This window comes from Rhinolophus sinicus, chromosome 17 (genome assembly GCF_057876585.1).
Source record: "Rhinolophus sinicus isolate RSI-liver-muscle chromosome 17, RSI-T2T, whole genome shotgun sequence".
Lineage (NCBI taxonomy): Eukaryota > Metazoa > Chordata > Mammalia > Chiroptera > Rhinolophidae > Rhinolophus > Rhinolophus sinicus.
In genome coordinates, this window is record NC_142517.1 from 191,915,099 (window position 1) to 191,930,019 (window position 14,921).

General features: G+C 33.5%; 2 protein-coding genes across 7 annotated transcripts in view; both read right to left on the minus strand.

The window, feature by feature from the left end:
- Positions 1 to 14,921, minus strand: part of ERBB4 (erb-b2 receptor tyrosine kinase 4) — a 1,041,923-nt gene that overhangs the window by 728,850 nt on the left and 298,152 nt on the right. The gene's annotated exons all lie outside the window — the stretch shown is intronic.
- LOC109445057 (EF-hand domain-containing family member C2-like) lies at positions 7,095 to 9,344 on the minus strand. Its single transcript, XM_088794191.1, has one exon. It carries the CDS (start codon positions 9,339 to 9,341, stop codon positions 7,095 to 7,097), a length of 2,247 nt encoding a protein of 748 aa, XP_088650317.1. The 5' UTR covers positions 9,342 to 9,344.

The window sequence follows — 14,921 nt, forward strand, 5'->3', positions numbered from 1 at the left end:
TGACATCAGAGACATAGCTAAATAGTAATTCATGTAGTTAGAAACTATTTGAAGACATGCTAAGGTAATAGGTGACTAGAGCTGAAGCATTTTGGGCAAAACAAACAAACAAAAAATATTGACGATCCTTGTCACTCTGGACTCTCCTTGTTTAAAAGTCTTTAAAAGATGATGGTAGCTAGTGATTGTAGAACATTAATTTCACCTCTGAAATTGATGATGATCTCAGTTTAACAAAGACCTCCTTCCAGATAACGTAAAATAAGAAAGATCTGTTTAATTTCATTCTACCTTGGTGAGATTAACCTACCTACCATGTTTCCCCGAAAATAAGCCCGGGTCTTATATAAATTTTTGCTCAATTTAACAGTGCTAATGAGGCAAACCGGCTAGCAACTTTGCAATACTTATTAGTCAAAAAGGATATGTTGGAATTAGAAGCTATGCAGATTCAAAACTGATTATGAATCACTAACTCTCTCTGCCTAAAAGAGAATATTTTTTCCACATTTCCTCTGTAGGAAAATCCAAGGGCAATATTTTCACTAAAGACAATTGAGGGGTGGTAACTAATTAGTATCCCATGACTAATTAATTAGCATTCCACATACCTATAATTAGAAAGCGTTTGATAGGGTCTGCACCAGAGTGCTTTTATAAACCTGGCCTGAGGAATCAATTAGTCAGTAGGGTAATATTTGTAACACATTGTCAAATGTGTTTCCTGGAAGAAACTGTAAGAAAGTCAACTCCATTGAATTCAAGTTGAAAGAAAAAACAATTCAGATGTATACACATTACATGTTTTTTTGTTTTCTTTTCCTTAGAATTAGTCAATTAGATATTGAGGAAGTTCATTTAAAATTTAACTCTCCAAGTTTTCCTCCTTTTATAGCTTACCCTGAAGTTTAATTACCCTATATTTGTTGATTATTTCCCTCTTTCCTATGAATGTATTAGCATGCAACCATAACTACGTTAAATTACCTTTAAAAAACACATAAAAATCAGTGGAGCATGCTGTTTTCCTCTTTACACTATATGAAATCTGCTCTAACTATATTAGAATATTTTAACAGATTACGGGAGTTTTTATTTTAGGCCTGATTCTAACACAGCTTGGGCTGATTGAACCTGTTGAGTGGTACCTGTGGTTCTCTGTATGGTACCCTGCACTATTATAATAAGGTGTATCAAGGGCAGATTCATTTTTTTTTCACTTTTGCTTTAATCAACAAATATTTTCAGAAGTGGTAAGAAAAATATAAGACTCTTAACTGGCTAAACTTAGATTTTTATCTCTAATATTCTTACAATAGCATTGCTTCTTCATTCAGAAGGTAACTAGTTCAAAATATTTCCTTCATTAAGAAGGAACATTGTAATTACTGAAGCACAATCTGTTTTTTTAAAATTCATCTAAAGGGAATTATTTTCCTTATCTATCCTTCCTTTTGTCTTCTCTGACACCATACTAGACTGAACTATAGTATCTTCCAATAGGTTTTCCTCCCATGTAGTATTTTTGGTTTGCTGTCCAGAAAGCAGTGGTTTGTTGATGTTCTGTAGAATATCAATTTTTCGCATGTTCCCTCCTTTGTGGAACTGTTATATATAACATATATTTGCAGTCATATTACCTTACAACATCTTTTTGTTTTGTTGACACTTATTATGTGTGTTTATGTGTGCATATGTGTGTGTATGAGAGAAAAAGTGGGGGATAGAGAAGAGAAAGATTATGGGGGAAAACGCCACCTTATTCATTCTATCTTCTGAACAGTGACAGCAGCACTCAAAAGATGTTTGCCAAAGGAATATTAACATTGTCACAAAGCTAAATTGTAGTACAAATTGCATTTGAAATGTGATAAACCCATTTAAATAAACACTGCATTACATCTCTCTTCATTTAAATGTGCATTTAATTTTATTTAAAATGGTGTTGCTTTCATTAATTATGTTAATTTTCCTTGGTTTGATAAAGAGTGCATATTTATAACTTTTTCATTCATTCATTTATTCATTAAATACTTACTGAGAACCTGCTTTATACAACACATATAATAGGCACTGCGAATATGTTTTGATGATGAAATATTTAAATATATGTATTAAGTTCGTCTTAACAATACCATACAGATCAATGTAATGAGACAATATCAACAATGCTGCCTTCGCTATAGATTAGATCTCTGACAGGAGTCTGATTATGAATCATGGAGCAGGCATATTTTTTTTAACCAAAATGAAAGAGCAGTTGAGTAAAATTATAAAATATCAATTAAAACTATTGGTTTTATGTTGACTAATTTCTGGTAAATTTTATTTTACACATCAGCTAATTATATAAACAGTATTATATCTATTAGTAAAATAAAATATTAATACTATAATATTATAAAATTATTTCATCTAAATTATCTCATTACACACATTATTTCATTATTTATATAAATAATTTGATATGAATTACAAATTGGGCATTTACTGTAGGACAGACACAGATGAAACAAATGTGAGCAAAATGAGTCAAAAATTTCCATTGTTAAGGAGCTTACATCTAAGGAGACAAAATGAAAATAAAGATAAGTATGCACATTACATAGTACGCTACAACACTAAGAAAAAAAATGAAAATAGTGGGATATGTGTTGAAATTTTTGAAGAAAATTTCACTGGGAAGCAGCTTTTGAGTAAAAACCAGAGCAAGAGATGGCATTAGCCTAGCAAGTGTGAAATGGAAGCATAATCGAATTCATATGCAATATATGAACTATTTCAAGCAAGTTATACTTTTAAAATAGCATCTTACCCTGTTAGTGAACATTATGCCATTTCCCTTCTGAATTAAAAAAACAAACAAACCCTCAAATGTTGAAATTTAAGTTGATGACTGCAAACTAACTCCATTCAACTACTGAATACCATATCCTTATTTGTCATAACCATTGTTACATGTCAGTAATACATACAGTATCTTCTCCACACGGTAGGGCCTTACAAAAAGAAGTAGATCAACAGCAACATGAATCAGAGATGAAACGGGAATATCCAGTTACTCTCAATACATCAATAATCACTTTTCTAAAAAGGAGAACACGTGGTTAGAAATAAATAATTTTTTAAAAGCTTTTGAAACTAATTTGGTTATTTATCATTTTAATCTGATGTCAGAAGCCTTTGTTATCTAGAGCTTTCTGAGCAGTTCTCCTAAAGCCCAAGAGGAAAGAACTGTTTGTGTTTCTTCAAGTATCCTGATGTATGGGGGAGAATTTTCTCTTGTGAGTCCTTACCATACCCACGATAATTTTGGTACCATTTCATAATCGGTGGTTCTGATTTCTCATAATTTTGTTGTTTATGTCACTGAACTAACAAAATTTTGTAAGTCATTCAGTTTTCACGTGGCGATTCCACCGACCTGTTTTATCCTATTAAAACTGTTGTTGTAACCTTTTGCCAGTTATCTCACAGCTATCTTGTATATTCCTGTAACCATAACGCCTAGCATAGGGTCTGACACAAGCCAGGGAAGGGTTATTTGGAGGCAGTCAAGTAATGCTTGAGAGAGTGATATCCCTAGATCAAATTGTCTGGGTTCAAATCCTAGAATTGCCCTTCTAGCTCTGGGACTTAAGCAAATTACTTACTAGACACAATTATAAAATCTTTTAACGTTTGTAACTTGCATGGGATTCAGTAAGGCCATACATGCATTTAGCAGTGAGTTCATGTGAAAGCTTATTACTGTTAAACATTAACATTTTAAAAGAAACAAATAACGGGGGATGGCTCAGATTTAATGACACTCCCTTTTAGACACAGGAACTAAGAACTGTCTCAATCTGTTCTATTCTTAAAAGTCTTTTTTTATCATAGTTTTAAAGAACCATAAACAGCATGATCATGAATTCTATACATTGCGATTCACCATGCTTTCTTCTGACAAGTATTTTAAAAATGTCTTGTAATAGGTTTGCATAAGTACAATTAAGGAGAGTGATGTTTCTAAATGCCTATTCTGCATGAATTTCTAAACTACAATTGAATATAAACATATTCTAGAAAAATTATCTCTTCAAATTCTTTCATTTTGCTCCTGTTACAATGATTAGTGATGTTATAGTAAAAATTTTTATCAAGTAAAAAAAAAAAAAAAAATCCTTGTGATAAGAGCTAGAATAAGAAACATAGCCAGTTCAGTCACATTAAAGAAATAAAAGAAAGTGAAGTCAATATGAGCAATGACAGTATACCATGATTTATATTTAAAATACTTTTTCAACTAATGGAATTATCTGTTTGTCTTCCAGTGAATAATGTTATGTATTTGGAAGCCGTAGCATCTGTTCTTGTAAGATAATATATGAAAGAAAGAGAATTAATTTGTCTTTAACCATGTGGTATAAAACATTAATTATGAACTCAAAGAATAATGAAACATTATTTCAACTGAAGTGAAATCAGATCTAAATTTATTAATGTTATTGGATACTACATTAAATATAGGCTATTAATAACAGATATAATAACTGAAACTTTTTTTAGGGATTATTTGGTATAAGACTGCTTACACATAATGCCATAAACAAATTACATAGATATGAAACAGCATAGATTTGTAATACGAGCTCAGACAATTAAGTTCACAAACTCATTCTAGAAAAAGCGCTATATATCTCGTTGCTGAATATTACTACAATAATCACCTTCGAAGTACTCCCCTTGGGAAGCTATGCACTGACACTAGGGCCTAGTCTACCCTTCAAAGCAATTTGGAACTCTTTTTCTGGAATGGCCGTCAGAGCTCTTGTCATATTACCCTTGATGTCCTGAATGTCATCAAAATGTCTTCCTTTCAATATTTCCTTTATCTTCGGGCCAAGAAAGAAGTCATTGGGGGCCAGATCAGGTGAGTAAGGAGGGTGTTCCAATACAGCTATTTGTTTACTGGCTAAAAACTCCCTCACACACAGTGCCGTTTGAGCTGGTGCATTGCTGTGATGCAAGAGCCATGAAATGTTGGTGAAAAGTTCAGGTCGTCTAAATTTTTCAAGCAGCCTTTTCAGCAATTCCAAATAGTAAACTCGGTAACTGTTTGTCCAGTTGTTACAAATTCATAATGAATAATCTCTCTGATATCAAAAAAGGTTAGCAATATCGTTGCAACAAGTTTGCAAACTTAATTGTCGACCTCGTACAACAGCCTTAGGTTTACTATTTATTTTCTGACCTTGGCCACGCTACTTTCACTCTCTACATGAAATCTGATCTATAAAATCAATAGAATTTTACTTAATGGAGATCCTCCCCTTAAAGAGTTTAGACGAGGACCTAACTTTGTGTTATATACTGAAGTGTAATTTCCTTTCTTTCATCCTGCCATTCTTTTCTAAAAAGTATATGAGTTCATGAGCATGTTTTTCTTTTGTATGACATTTAAACAATTAGATAAATGATTAAATCAGACTGTACTAATTAAAGTTATATATTTTTCTAAAAATTGACTTTTTGATGTTAATGTATGCTATTGTGAATGATGTTTCATGAAAAGCAGCTGCTCGCACACAGGATTTAAGTATGTGCTTATTTTACTTCTACACGAACTCTTTATCTGAGGATTTATATCCCCTTTATTTAAAGAATATTTATGAAGCTTGAAAACAAAACAAAACAAAAAAATAAATGATTAATAATCAGTCTCTCATACATTCCAGGCACATTTCTGTCTTTGAGTCTTCATTTTCTGTTCCCTCTCCATGGATTGTGCTTCCCTCTTGTACCTACATACTTTCTTCTCTTGCTTTTGGTTTTTACCCAAAAGCCACTTTCCCAGTGAAGATTTCGCCTGCCACCTTATCTAAAATTTCAACCCATATCCTTTTCTCATTGTTTTTTTCCTTAGAACACATTACTGTAGCATATTACATAATGTGCTTTCTTATCTTGGAGGAAGATTGAATAGAAGAAAAAAGACCTTGATAAAGTAGAGAGAAATTTTGAAATACATATAAATGGCTAAGGCAAGAACTGATATTGAAATAGGATACAATTGATATTTAGATCCAGAGGAAGAGAATTACCATGATGAGAAACTTCACTAGGCTTGAAATACAACATAAGAAAGATGGATTTAATATGAAGATTTTGAGGATGTTAGTACATGATTGGAGGTAGTGAGAAATCAAAACATTAAGAAGACAAGTTTTACTGCTTACTGAATTTATCAGGGAATGAGATAGACACTTGAAAAGAGAAACTGCCAAAATATGCCAATAACAATGGCATCAGTTTGAACATTCCTGTAATACACCTGGCATTAAACAGATAACTGCTCATCTAAAGCAGAAAAAATGCACCTAACCTCGCTATTTCATAATTTCTCAATTAACAGATAAATATCTTTATTTAAGTAACTAAATATATAACTTAAAAATATTTTTTTTCCTTCATTCTTTTATACTTTCAGGAAACTATGCAAATAGAGTTTCAAAAAATTAACTCAGAAAATATTCTCCTGATGTAACGCCTATGCATTTTATTGGGTTAAATTTAAATACACTGGTGTATCAGAACATATAAGAAAATTTTAGGTCATTCTATTTTTCTCAACTGTGATAACCTCTGTGCTATATTGGAGACTTTCTGACCCTACAATTTCTTTTTCTTTTCTTTTATTTTTTTTAAGATTTCAAAAAATGTTTAATAGAACGCCAACTTACTGATCTGATATAATTTGATTTTATATTTTCATATACAGATGTCAAAAGTCATTTTATTTTTGTGTTATATAAATCAAATTATGTTGATTACAAAATTACCATAAGACTCTTTGGTATTAATAAATCATACATATAATAAAAATGTTTGAGGTTCCTTTAAATGACATTTTTAATAGTGCTGGTACATCAGCAATACAAGATCATGTTCTGAAAAACTAAAATGACAAAAGAAGACTGATTGTAGTCTATGGATTTCAATTCAGTATGAACCACGTTTCTCTTCTCTTTTTAATGAAATTATATCTACAGAAGTAAACTTGGCAAAATTAGAGCAGGAAATCAAAGGAGTTGGGCAAAACTGGCATTTTACTACTCTTCTAAGCCATATATGTCCTTTAAAAATTTTAAATAGTCAATGTATTTCATAGAAATAGGTGATGGCATCCCGACCAACACATCGACTCTCTCTTTCAAGGGTGATTTTGCTATCTGCGTGGGCATTATATTTATTCTCCAGTTCAGGGCACAGAAAAATGACTCATAATTGATTTGTTCTTCATTGTTTTCAAACTCGGACAGTAAGGATTCTAAAAGATCATTACTCAAAGGTACCCTGAAGGACTTGCATAGCCTTTTGATGGCTTTGCTGGGTAATACTTTTTTTTTCTCTCGATCTTGGTATACAGAGCTACAAATGAGTCTTTCAAAGTTCTCAAAAGAATTTTTCTTGAGCTGTTCATGGGCCATTGCAATTAGGACCTTCACATCTGGACAAGGGTCATCAGGCACCCTGTAGTGACGTGCAATGGTTACAAATTCTTGTTCTGTGAGTTTCCCAACACCTATGGTCATCACTATGTCTCTGAATGTATTACAATCCATCTTCTTCGTGAGCCCAGGGTCAGCAGCCCTAAATACCTGCCTGACGTCTCCGGATTTCGATATTTTTTCTTTCAGCTTTTCTAGAACAAGTTCAAGGTTGCTCAAAGGAAACTTGTCTGAATTGTCCTCCATGAATTTTAAGGTGTACTCATCAGCACTCAACACAAGAAACAGGTGGCCATTCACATTCACTTTGGCTCCAATATACAGCTCCTCGGCTTTGATATATTCTGATAGTTCACTTTTAAAAACTTCTTGTCCAGGCTTCTCAACACGCATTCTTTTCAAGAACTTCCGGAAACTAGAAACGGAATTCCTCTCTGTGGGTTCAAACACTGAAATTGTGTCATCACTGAGAAAATAAGATATAATAAACAGTCTGCCCTCATTGGCACATTGTTTTGTGACTAGTTTTGCTAAGAAACGGAGTATACGGCTTGTGTTGCCATAGCTATCGTTTTCCATGAATTTCCTGACATTCCTCAGATGAAGACAAGGTTTGGGCACGAGGCCTATACAAGAGCAGAGAGAATCCTCTTCAGAACCAAAGCCCGTATAAGGTGGAAATTTCCTTTCTATTTTTGGAGGAGGTGGAGCCTTGAATGAAATCGGCGTAAAGTTCTCAATTCCATATTTATTTTTATAATAAGTCTTCGTAAATTCATCACAGTCACAAAGGACCACTTTCCTTCCCCACACATTGATGGTGGTTCCTAAGGACAGGTCACTATCTTTGTAAAACTCTTGCTCTGATTTTCCTAGCTTGTATTTATCCAACAGGTAGCCATGCACATGTTTCACTCCCAAGCCACCATACAAATTGAGAACTGTCTGATTTGTTACCTCACCTGGTTGGTAGAGTCCAGGGGGGCCATACTTGGGCAGCTTTCTCCTCTGGAGGAAAAATGGCATAGCATCCCGGCCTGAGTTGTGTGGTAGCAATTCTTTGATTTCAATGGTATCATCCGACAGAAAGTAATGCAAGATGAATTCTCTACGGTCCCCAAATAATGAGGCGGAATCATCCCACATGCAGAAGAAACGCAACACCTTTCTATCATACTGGAGGAATTGTTTCAGGGTGTCGGAGGATTGCTGGGGACGTAAGCGCTTTACGCAGTCTAGCTTCTTTCTCCATATCTTCGTGGAAGGATCTTCCGGACACTGTCCTGGAGGGTTTAATTTGACTCCTATTTTCCTCAAAAAGTTTTTTGTGAATGCATCACAGTCGTAAATCTTGAATGTTCGGCCATAAAAGACAATGTCTATGTTGATGTTGAAATGATGCACCGTATAAAACTGAGCATCCTCCGGAGGTGGGAGAGAAATCCGATGACGCCTGATGAAAGTCCCTTGAGGCACTCCGCTGTTTCTCACCTCTGGTTCGTTTACCTGAATTGTGTCATCTTCGAGATAGAAGAGGATTTTATAGCATCTGATGCCATAGTTTTCTTGACTTGTCTCACGCACTTTATCTTCCACGTAGGCATCGAAAGATAATACCTGTTTGTCAAAAGCTACCCAGGACGGTGCGTCACTTCCCACTTCTTTAGTAAATACACTGTATTTGTGCTTCATCTTTTGCCCGAGAAGCGGTTCTCCGCCTATTCCAGGTTTACTTTCACCCACCAGCATGCTAACATTGTTGCAAAAGCCCCAGTGTTGAGATTTGTGGAACTTCTTCTTTCCCACGTTGCGGCTGAAGCTGTAGCCGGGCAAGAGCGGCAGGGCCATGGTTCTGAGCTTCCAAGAGTCAAGGATCCTAGGGGAAAGGGGCCCGCAGGTGGTGGCAGCTGCTTTGCGACCGCGACATTGAGCCCCCACTCTCAACGCGTTACCTAGAGACAGGAGGCTGCGTCACAGAAGAGTGGCCCCATAATTTCTTTGACGATTCAGAATCCTTTCTATGGAAATAAAGTTGATGTCGTAGACAGTTGAAATGTCCCACTTAGCGGTCCTCTGTGTAACTGAACTTTTGGCATATTAAATATCCTCCATATTTAGCAGCAATACAGGCTACATAGTAAGACATTAATCATAACCATTTTTAAACGCATATTACATTTTTCATCTCAGTGTATATATTTCCTTTGATATCAAAGAAAATTAAATTACAAAATCATTATAAAAATGGCAACTCTGCATAGATTGTCCCCAAAATTTCAATATATCTTGTGTTTGTTCTGCTACCTTAGAGAAAATGGTATCTTATGACATTTCCCCAACGTTATACAGTAGGCGTTTTTTGCTCTTCTACTTTCAGAGATGCAATCGAGGTTCAGAGAGTACATGCTAGTCTTATAACCACTTGGGCTTAAATTTTGACTTTGTCAGTTAATAGTGGTGCTGTGGACTGAATTGTGTCTCCCCCCAAATTCATGTGTTGAGGTCCTAACCTGTGATGTGACTGTATTTGGACATAGGGCCTATAAGATGAACAAGAAAGTAATTAAATGTGGTCATGGGCTGGGGGAGGGCTGATCCTATAGGATTAGTATTCTTATTAGAAAAGACACCAGAGCGCTAGTACATTCTCTCTCTCTTTCTCTCTCTTTTTCTCTCTCTCTTTCTCCAACACTCCCCACCCACCCACCCAGGTAGGACAAAAAAAGGAGAAGGTGTACGTCTACTGCATGATGGAAGGGAGCTCTCTTTTCATCAGAAACCAACGATGCTGGTACCTTGGGCTTGGCCTTCTAATTTTCAGAACTGTGAGAAAATAAATTTCTGTTGCTGAAGCCACTCCATCTATGGTATTTTGTTGTAGTACCCTGAGCAGACTAATACAAGCGGTATGGCTTTCAACAAGTTGTTTTAACATTTCTGTGCCTCAATTTCCACAACTGTAAAAAGTGTGACACTGTGCTTACATATTATGAGTCATAGTCAGGTTTACCTGAGAGGTTGGTAAAAGAGCACATACTTTCATCTATAAGATGAACAAGGTCTGAGGATCTGATATAGAGCACAGTAACTATAGTTCATCAGAATGTGTTATATAATTGAAATTTGCTAAGAGAGTAGAATTTAAATGTTCTCTCTCTCTCACACGCACACATAAATAGATAGATAGATAGATGGATAGATAGATAGACAGACGGACAGACAGACAGACAGACAGACAGACAAAGTGACAGATGTGTGTACTAGATGAGGGGAATCTTTTTATAGTATACTTACATATCAAATCACCATGATGCACCCTTTAAATATCTTACAAATGTGTATGTCAACTATAACTCAGGAAAGCTGAAATTTTAAAACAAAGATAAAAAAGAGAACCTGAATATGACGGAATGATTTAAATTCAGCAGTAAGTAGCTTTTGTTTCCATATCATTTATAGAGCAATGTTGTCAGTAAGTCAGCAAAAAATAATTGACATCATCGAAAAGCCTCAGTTAAATTAAGATCTGAGATACACCAAAACCATTGTCTCCGTTATTTTTTTTATTCAGAATATCTTTAAAATGAATATAATTGAATCTAGAGAGAAAATGTTAATTTTTTGTTGTCGTTGTAATGCAGAGTTATGTCACCTTCAGTTTAAAGTATGGATTTATGTAAAAATTAACTATTTTATGTTCTTAATATATTCATTGGACATTTTTAAATGGGTAAAAATGTAACATCTGAAAGAAACAACTTATAATATTTCAACAGTGTTGTTTTTATCTGAAGAATCCCTTTTTCATGCTAAGAATGCCTATGTGCTATTTTTGATTTGATGAACCCCGTTTATAACTTTAGTTTTTTTTCTATTGAATGCATCAGACTCCCTTAAATGACCTTCATGCTATCATTAACTTAGATGTGAGATTATGATTTTAAAAAATCAGAAAATTCAGGTTTCTCTTGGAGTTTATCCATTAACCTACTTGTTGTACAAAAGGTAAGATTAAAGACACTGAGGATTTTCCTTAAATCATGGAGCCCATGTAAAGACTGGGCTAAGACTAGAATTGAAGTATTCTGATCCAAGAACAATCTTTCAGTCCCATTGGCCTTCAATATTTAATTCTTACAGTTAGGTACATGATAAATGTTACCTAGTCCCAAAATATAATAGGCTGTTATAAATTCAATATTCAAATTAATGCAGAATTTTCATAAGCTATAGGGAATAATATTTTTAAAGCTTTAGAATAGTTTAAAGCTTTAGAATAGTAATCACTCTGTAGTAATGAAAATATTTTGTATTTGTCCTGCCCTGTATAGTAACCAAAACCCATCTGTGGCTATTGAGCACTTGCACTATCTAGGGTAACTAAGAAAATTAATTCTTAATTTAATTTTACCTAAATTAAGCTAGTGGCTACAGTCGTGTACAGTTCAGTTTTAGAATAAAATTAGAAGTACAGACTAAATTATCTTGAATAGTTGTTGTACTTCATGGACATTATTGTAAGATTAATAATTGGCATTTATAATAATATGATATTTAGGAATACAGTCTTCATGTTTCTATAAGCCCATATGCTCATCTCTTTATGACTGTATAGAGATCGATATAACTATGTACACCAGACACCTAATGCAAATGATGGTTCTGCACTTGTATGGAAAGATACTAAGATAATTAGTTAAATGAACTCGCTGTTATTTATCTCAAGAATGTTGAGAATGTTGTTTAGAGTATCATCTTTATGAAAATCCATGGAATAACTTTTTCATAGCACATGGTACTAGGAAAAGCCATGAAATGAATAATTTATTTTACATCTCTCCTCTTTCTTTGCTGATAGGAATCTTAATCCAAATGTTCAGCTCATCTTTTAAAACTGCGTAGTCATCGATAACATAAGTAATAAATGTACCAAATTTACTGCTTTGAATTGGGTTTTACTATTCTTATTTTTATCTTGCTTGGCTTTATCTATTTATTCCTCTTTTTATAAATTCCATTTTATATCAAGATATATACATTCATTTACATATATTTGATATGCTGTGTAAAAGAATATATAATGGCCAATAAGTATAGAGTTCTAAATTTCATTAATAATTGGAAAAATCCATTTTAAAACCATAATGAGCTACCACTACACATCTAAAAGATGGTGGATATTAAATAAACATCCCCCTCACACACACACACACACACACACAACAACAACAACAACAACAACAACAACAACCAAGGGACCAACGATTGGTTATATACAATAAGAAGAATTGAAATTTTCATACACTGCTGATAGAAGTATAAATTTGTAAAACAGCTTCGGAAAACTCTTCAGAAAAATGTTTTTCTAAACTGAAGGTGAACATATGAATAGCTATGACTCAATAAATCCGCTCTGATATATAAACGCAGCAGAAATGCTACATATGTGCATCAAAAGGCATGTACAAAATGTCCATTGCTCTACTATCCATAACAGCCACCAAACAGTAACCATTGCATGTTCAACAATAGCAGTTGATAAATAAATTAAGGTTTATTCATACAATTGATGCTACACAGCAAGGAAACATTGAAATAATAGTACTGAGTCTCACAAACATACTGTTGAGTGAATAAAGTTAGAAATAAAAAACGCATTGTTTATGAGTCCATTTATACGAAGTTCAAAATACCCAGTTTACCTTTGGTGTTAAAGTCAGGTTATGGTTACTTTGGGGGGAAGAAAGGACTTTGACAGGGTGCAAGCGAGAGAGACATTTGGGGTGCTTATATGTTTTGTTGATTTGGGAGGTGATTAGATAGTGTGCCTCATTGGTGGAATTCATAGAGATGTATGCTTAGGATTTCTACACTCTTTTGTCTGTATGTGATAACATGAAATATGTAAACAAATTTACCTTAAAATTCTGGTATATCACATGCATGTATATATCACAGTCCAAATAGTCTTAGGAGAAAGACAGTAAATAAATACATTGAAAAATATTAGAGCGACATGATAAAGGCTGAAAAGTCTAAAGGAACTATTTTCTCAAGGGTTAAAAGTGTCATTTTTCATTATATAAACTCATTGTGATGTGTGTATATGATGCACATTTTAGAGAATATATTTTTAAAAGTGTATTATGATTTCTTAATATTTTAAACATAAGTCTGATATATTCTATATAGTATGGAATTGAAATAAGAACATGAGCAATAGTAATCTCACAAATATAGTTCAGGAACCATTAGTTTTTGTGTTTTTATGAGTATTCTACCTTGAAGGTTAAAAGGAAAAACAAGCCTTAAAATATTACTTATCTTCATGCTGTGAAGTTACTAACAAGGATGATACTTTGTTAGTTTAAAAAAACAATCCTGTGAAGGAATTCCTCATTAGAAATTTGATATGGGTATAGTTTGCATATATTATAATTACCTAGTATTTAAAACCTCTATAGCGAATTTTTACTTTTCCTTTGGCTATATGCCTACTTTTCTTAAATTGATTTATGAATGTCCAAGGTTGCTTTGCAGTTTTATCCTTTTAGCAATAATAGATGCAATATATCACAAAAACAAATTTTTAAGAGAACATCATTAGAGTGATGTAGCACTAGTAATAAACCCCTTCACACTTGGATGAACTTAAATCAGTTTCTCTTTATTGATTTTTGGTCATAACATAATTTTAAAGTTCAACTCAGTTAATAAAAAAAGATTTGCTTGGTGTTATGGGCAAAATTCTTGTGTTGTAACTTCCACTTCATTTATGGAAGACTGTTACAGTTGTATCATATATGGATCTTGAATAGATATAGTAATGAGAATATTATTTTATGATAATCTTTATGCATAATATCTTTTCCTCCCCTTTTATTGATGTGAATCCTTCAACTCATCTTTATTATGATAGTATTCAATGACGCCTTAAGTAAATATTTATATCCTATTGCCTCTGATTTGTATATATTGTTGTGTGTGTGTGTGTGTAAAATGAAAAAAATGTATTTATCAAATGTACAAATAATGAATATGTTTAAATGGTTTATGCATTTCATGAGAGCATTTAAATTATTCTTACTAACAATGTGATCATTTCCTTTAGAAGGCTACACATTATTTATTTACATAGGACTGAAAGACCTATGTAAAGAGTGGGTGGTTTTCTTGTAATTCACTCCTTTCATTTCATTCATTAAATAGTCTTTAAAATCAATTATTTTGACTTGTTTTTAACATTATGAATCAAAGACTCTATGAAGGGTCTATCCTATCAGGAGAATGAGTCCCTTCATCCAGAATGAAGTAATTAAATGCATGTGAAAAGGTAAAGGAAAATAGGTTGTATATGAAATCAAGTAAGGATACTAAACTTGTATTTATCACTATTCTTCCTGTGAAGCAGTGTCTACCATAATGGTT

Excerpts from the sequence above, each read along its gene's own strand:
- LOC109445057 (XM_088794191.1), bottom strand. The coding sequence starts at position 9,341 with ATGGCCCTGCCGCTCTTGCCCGGCTACAGCTTCAGCCGCAACGTGGGA.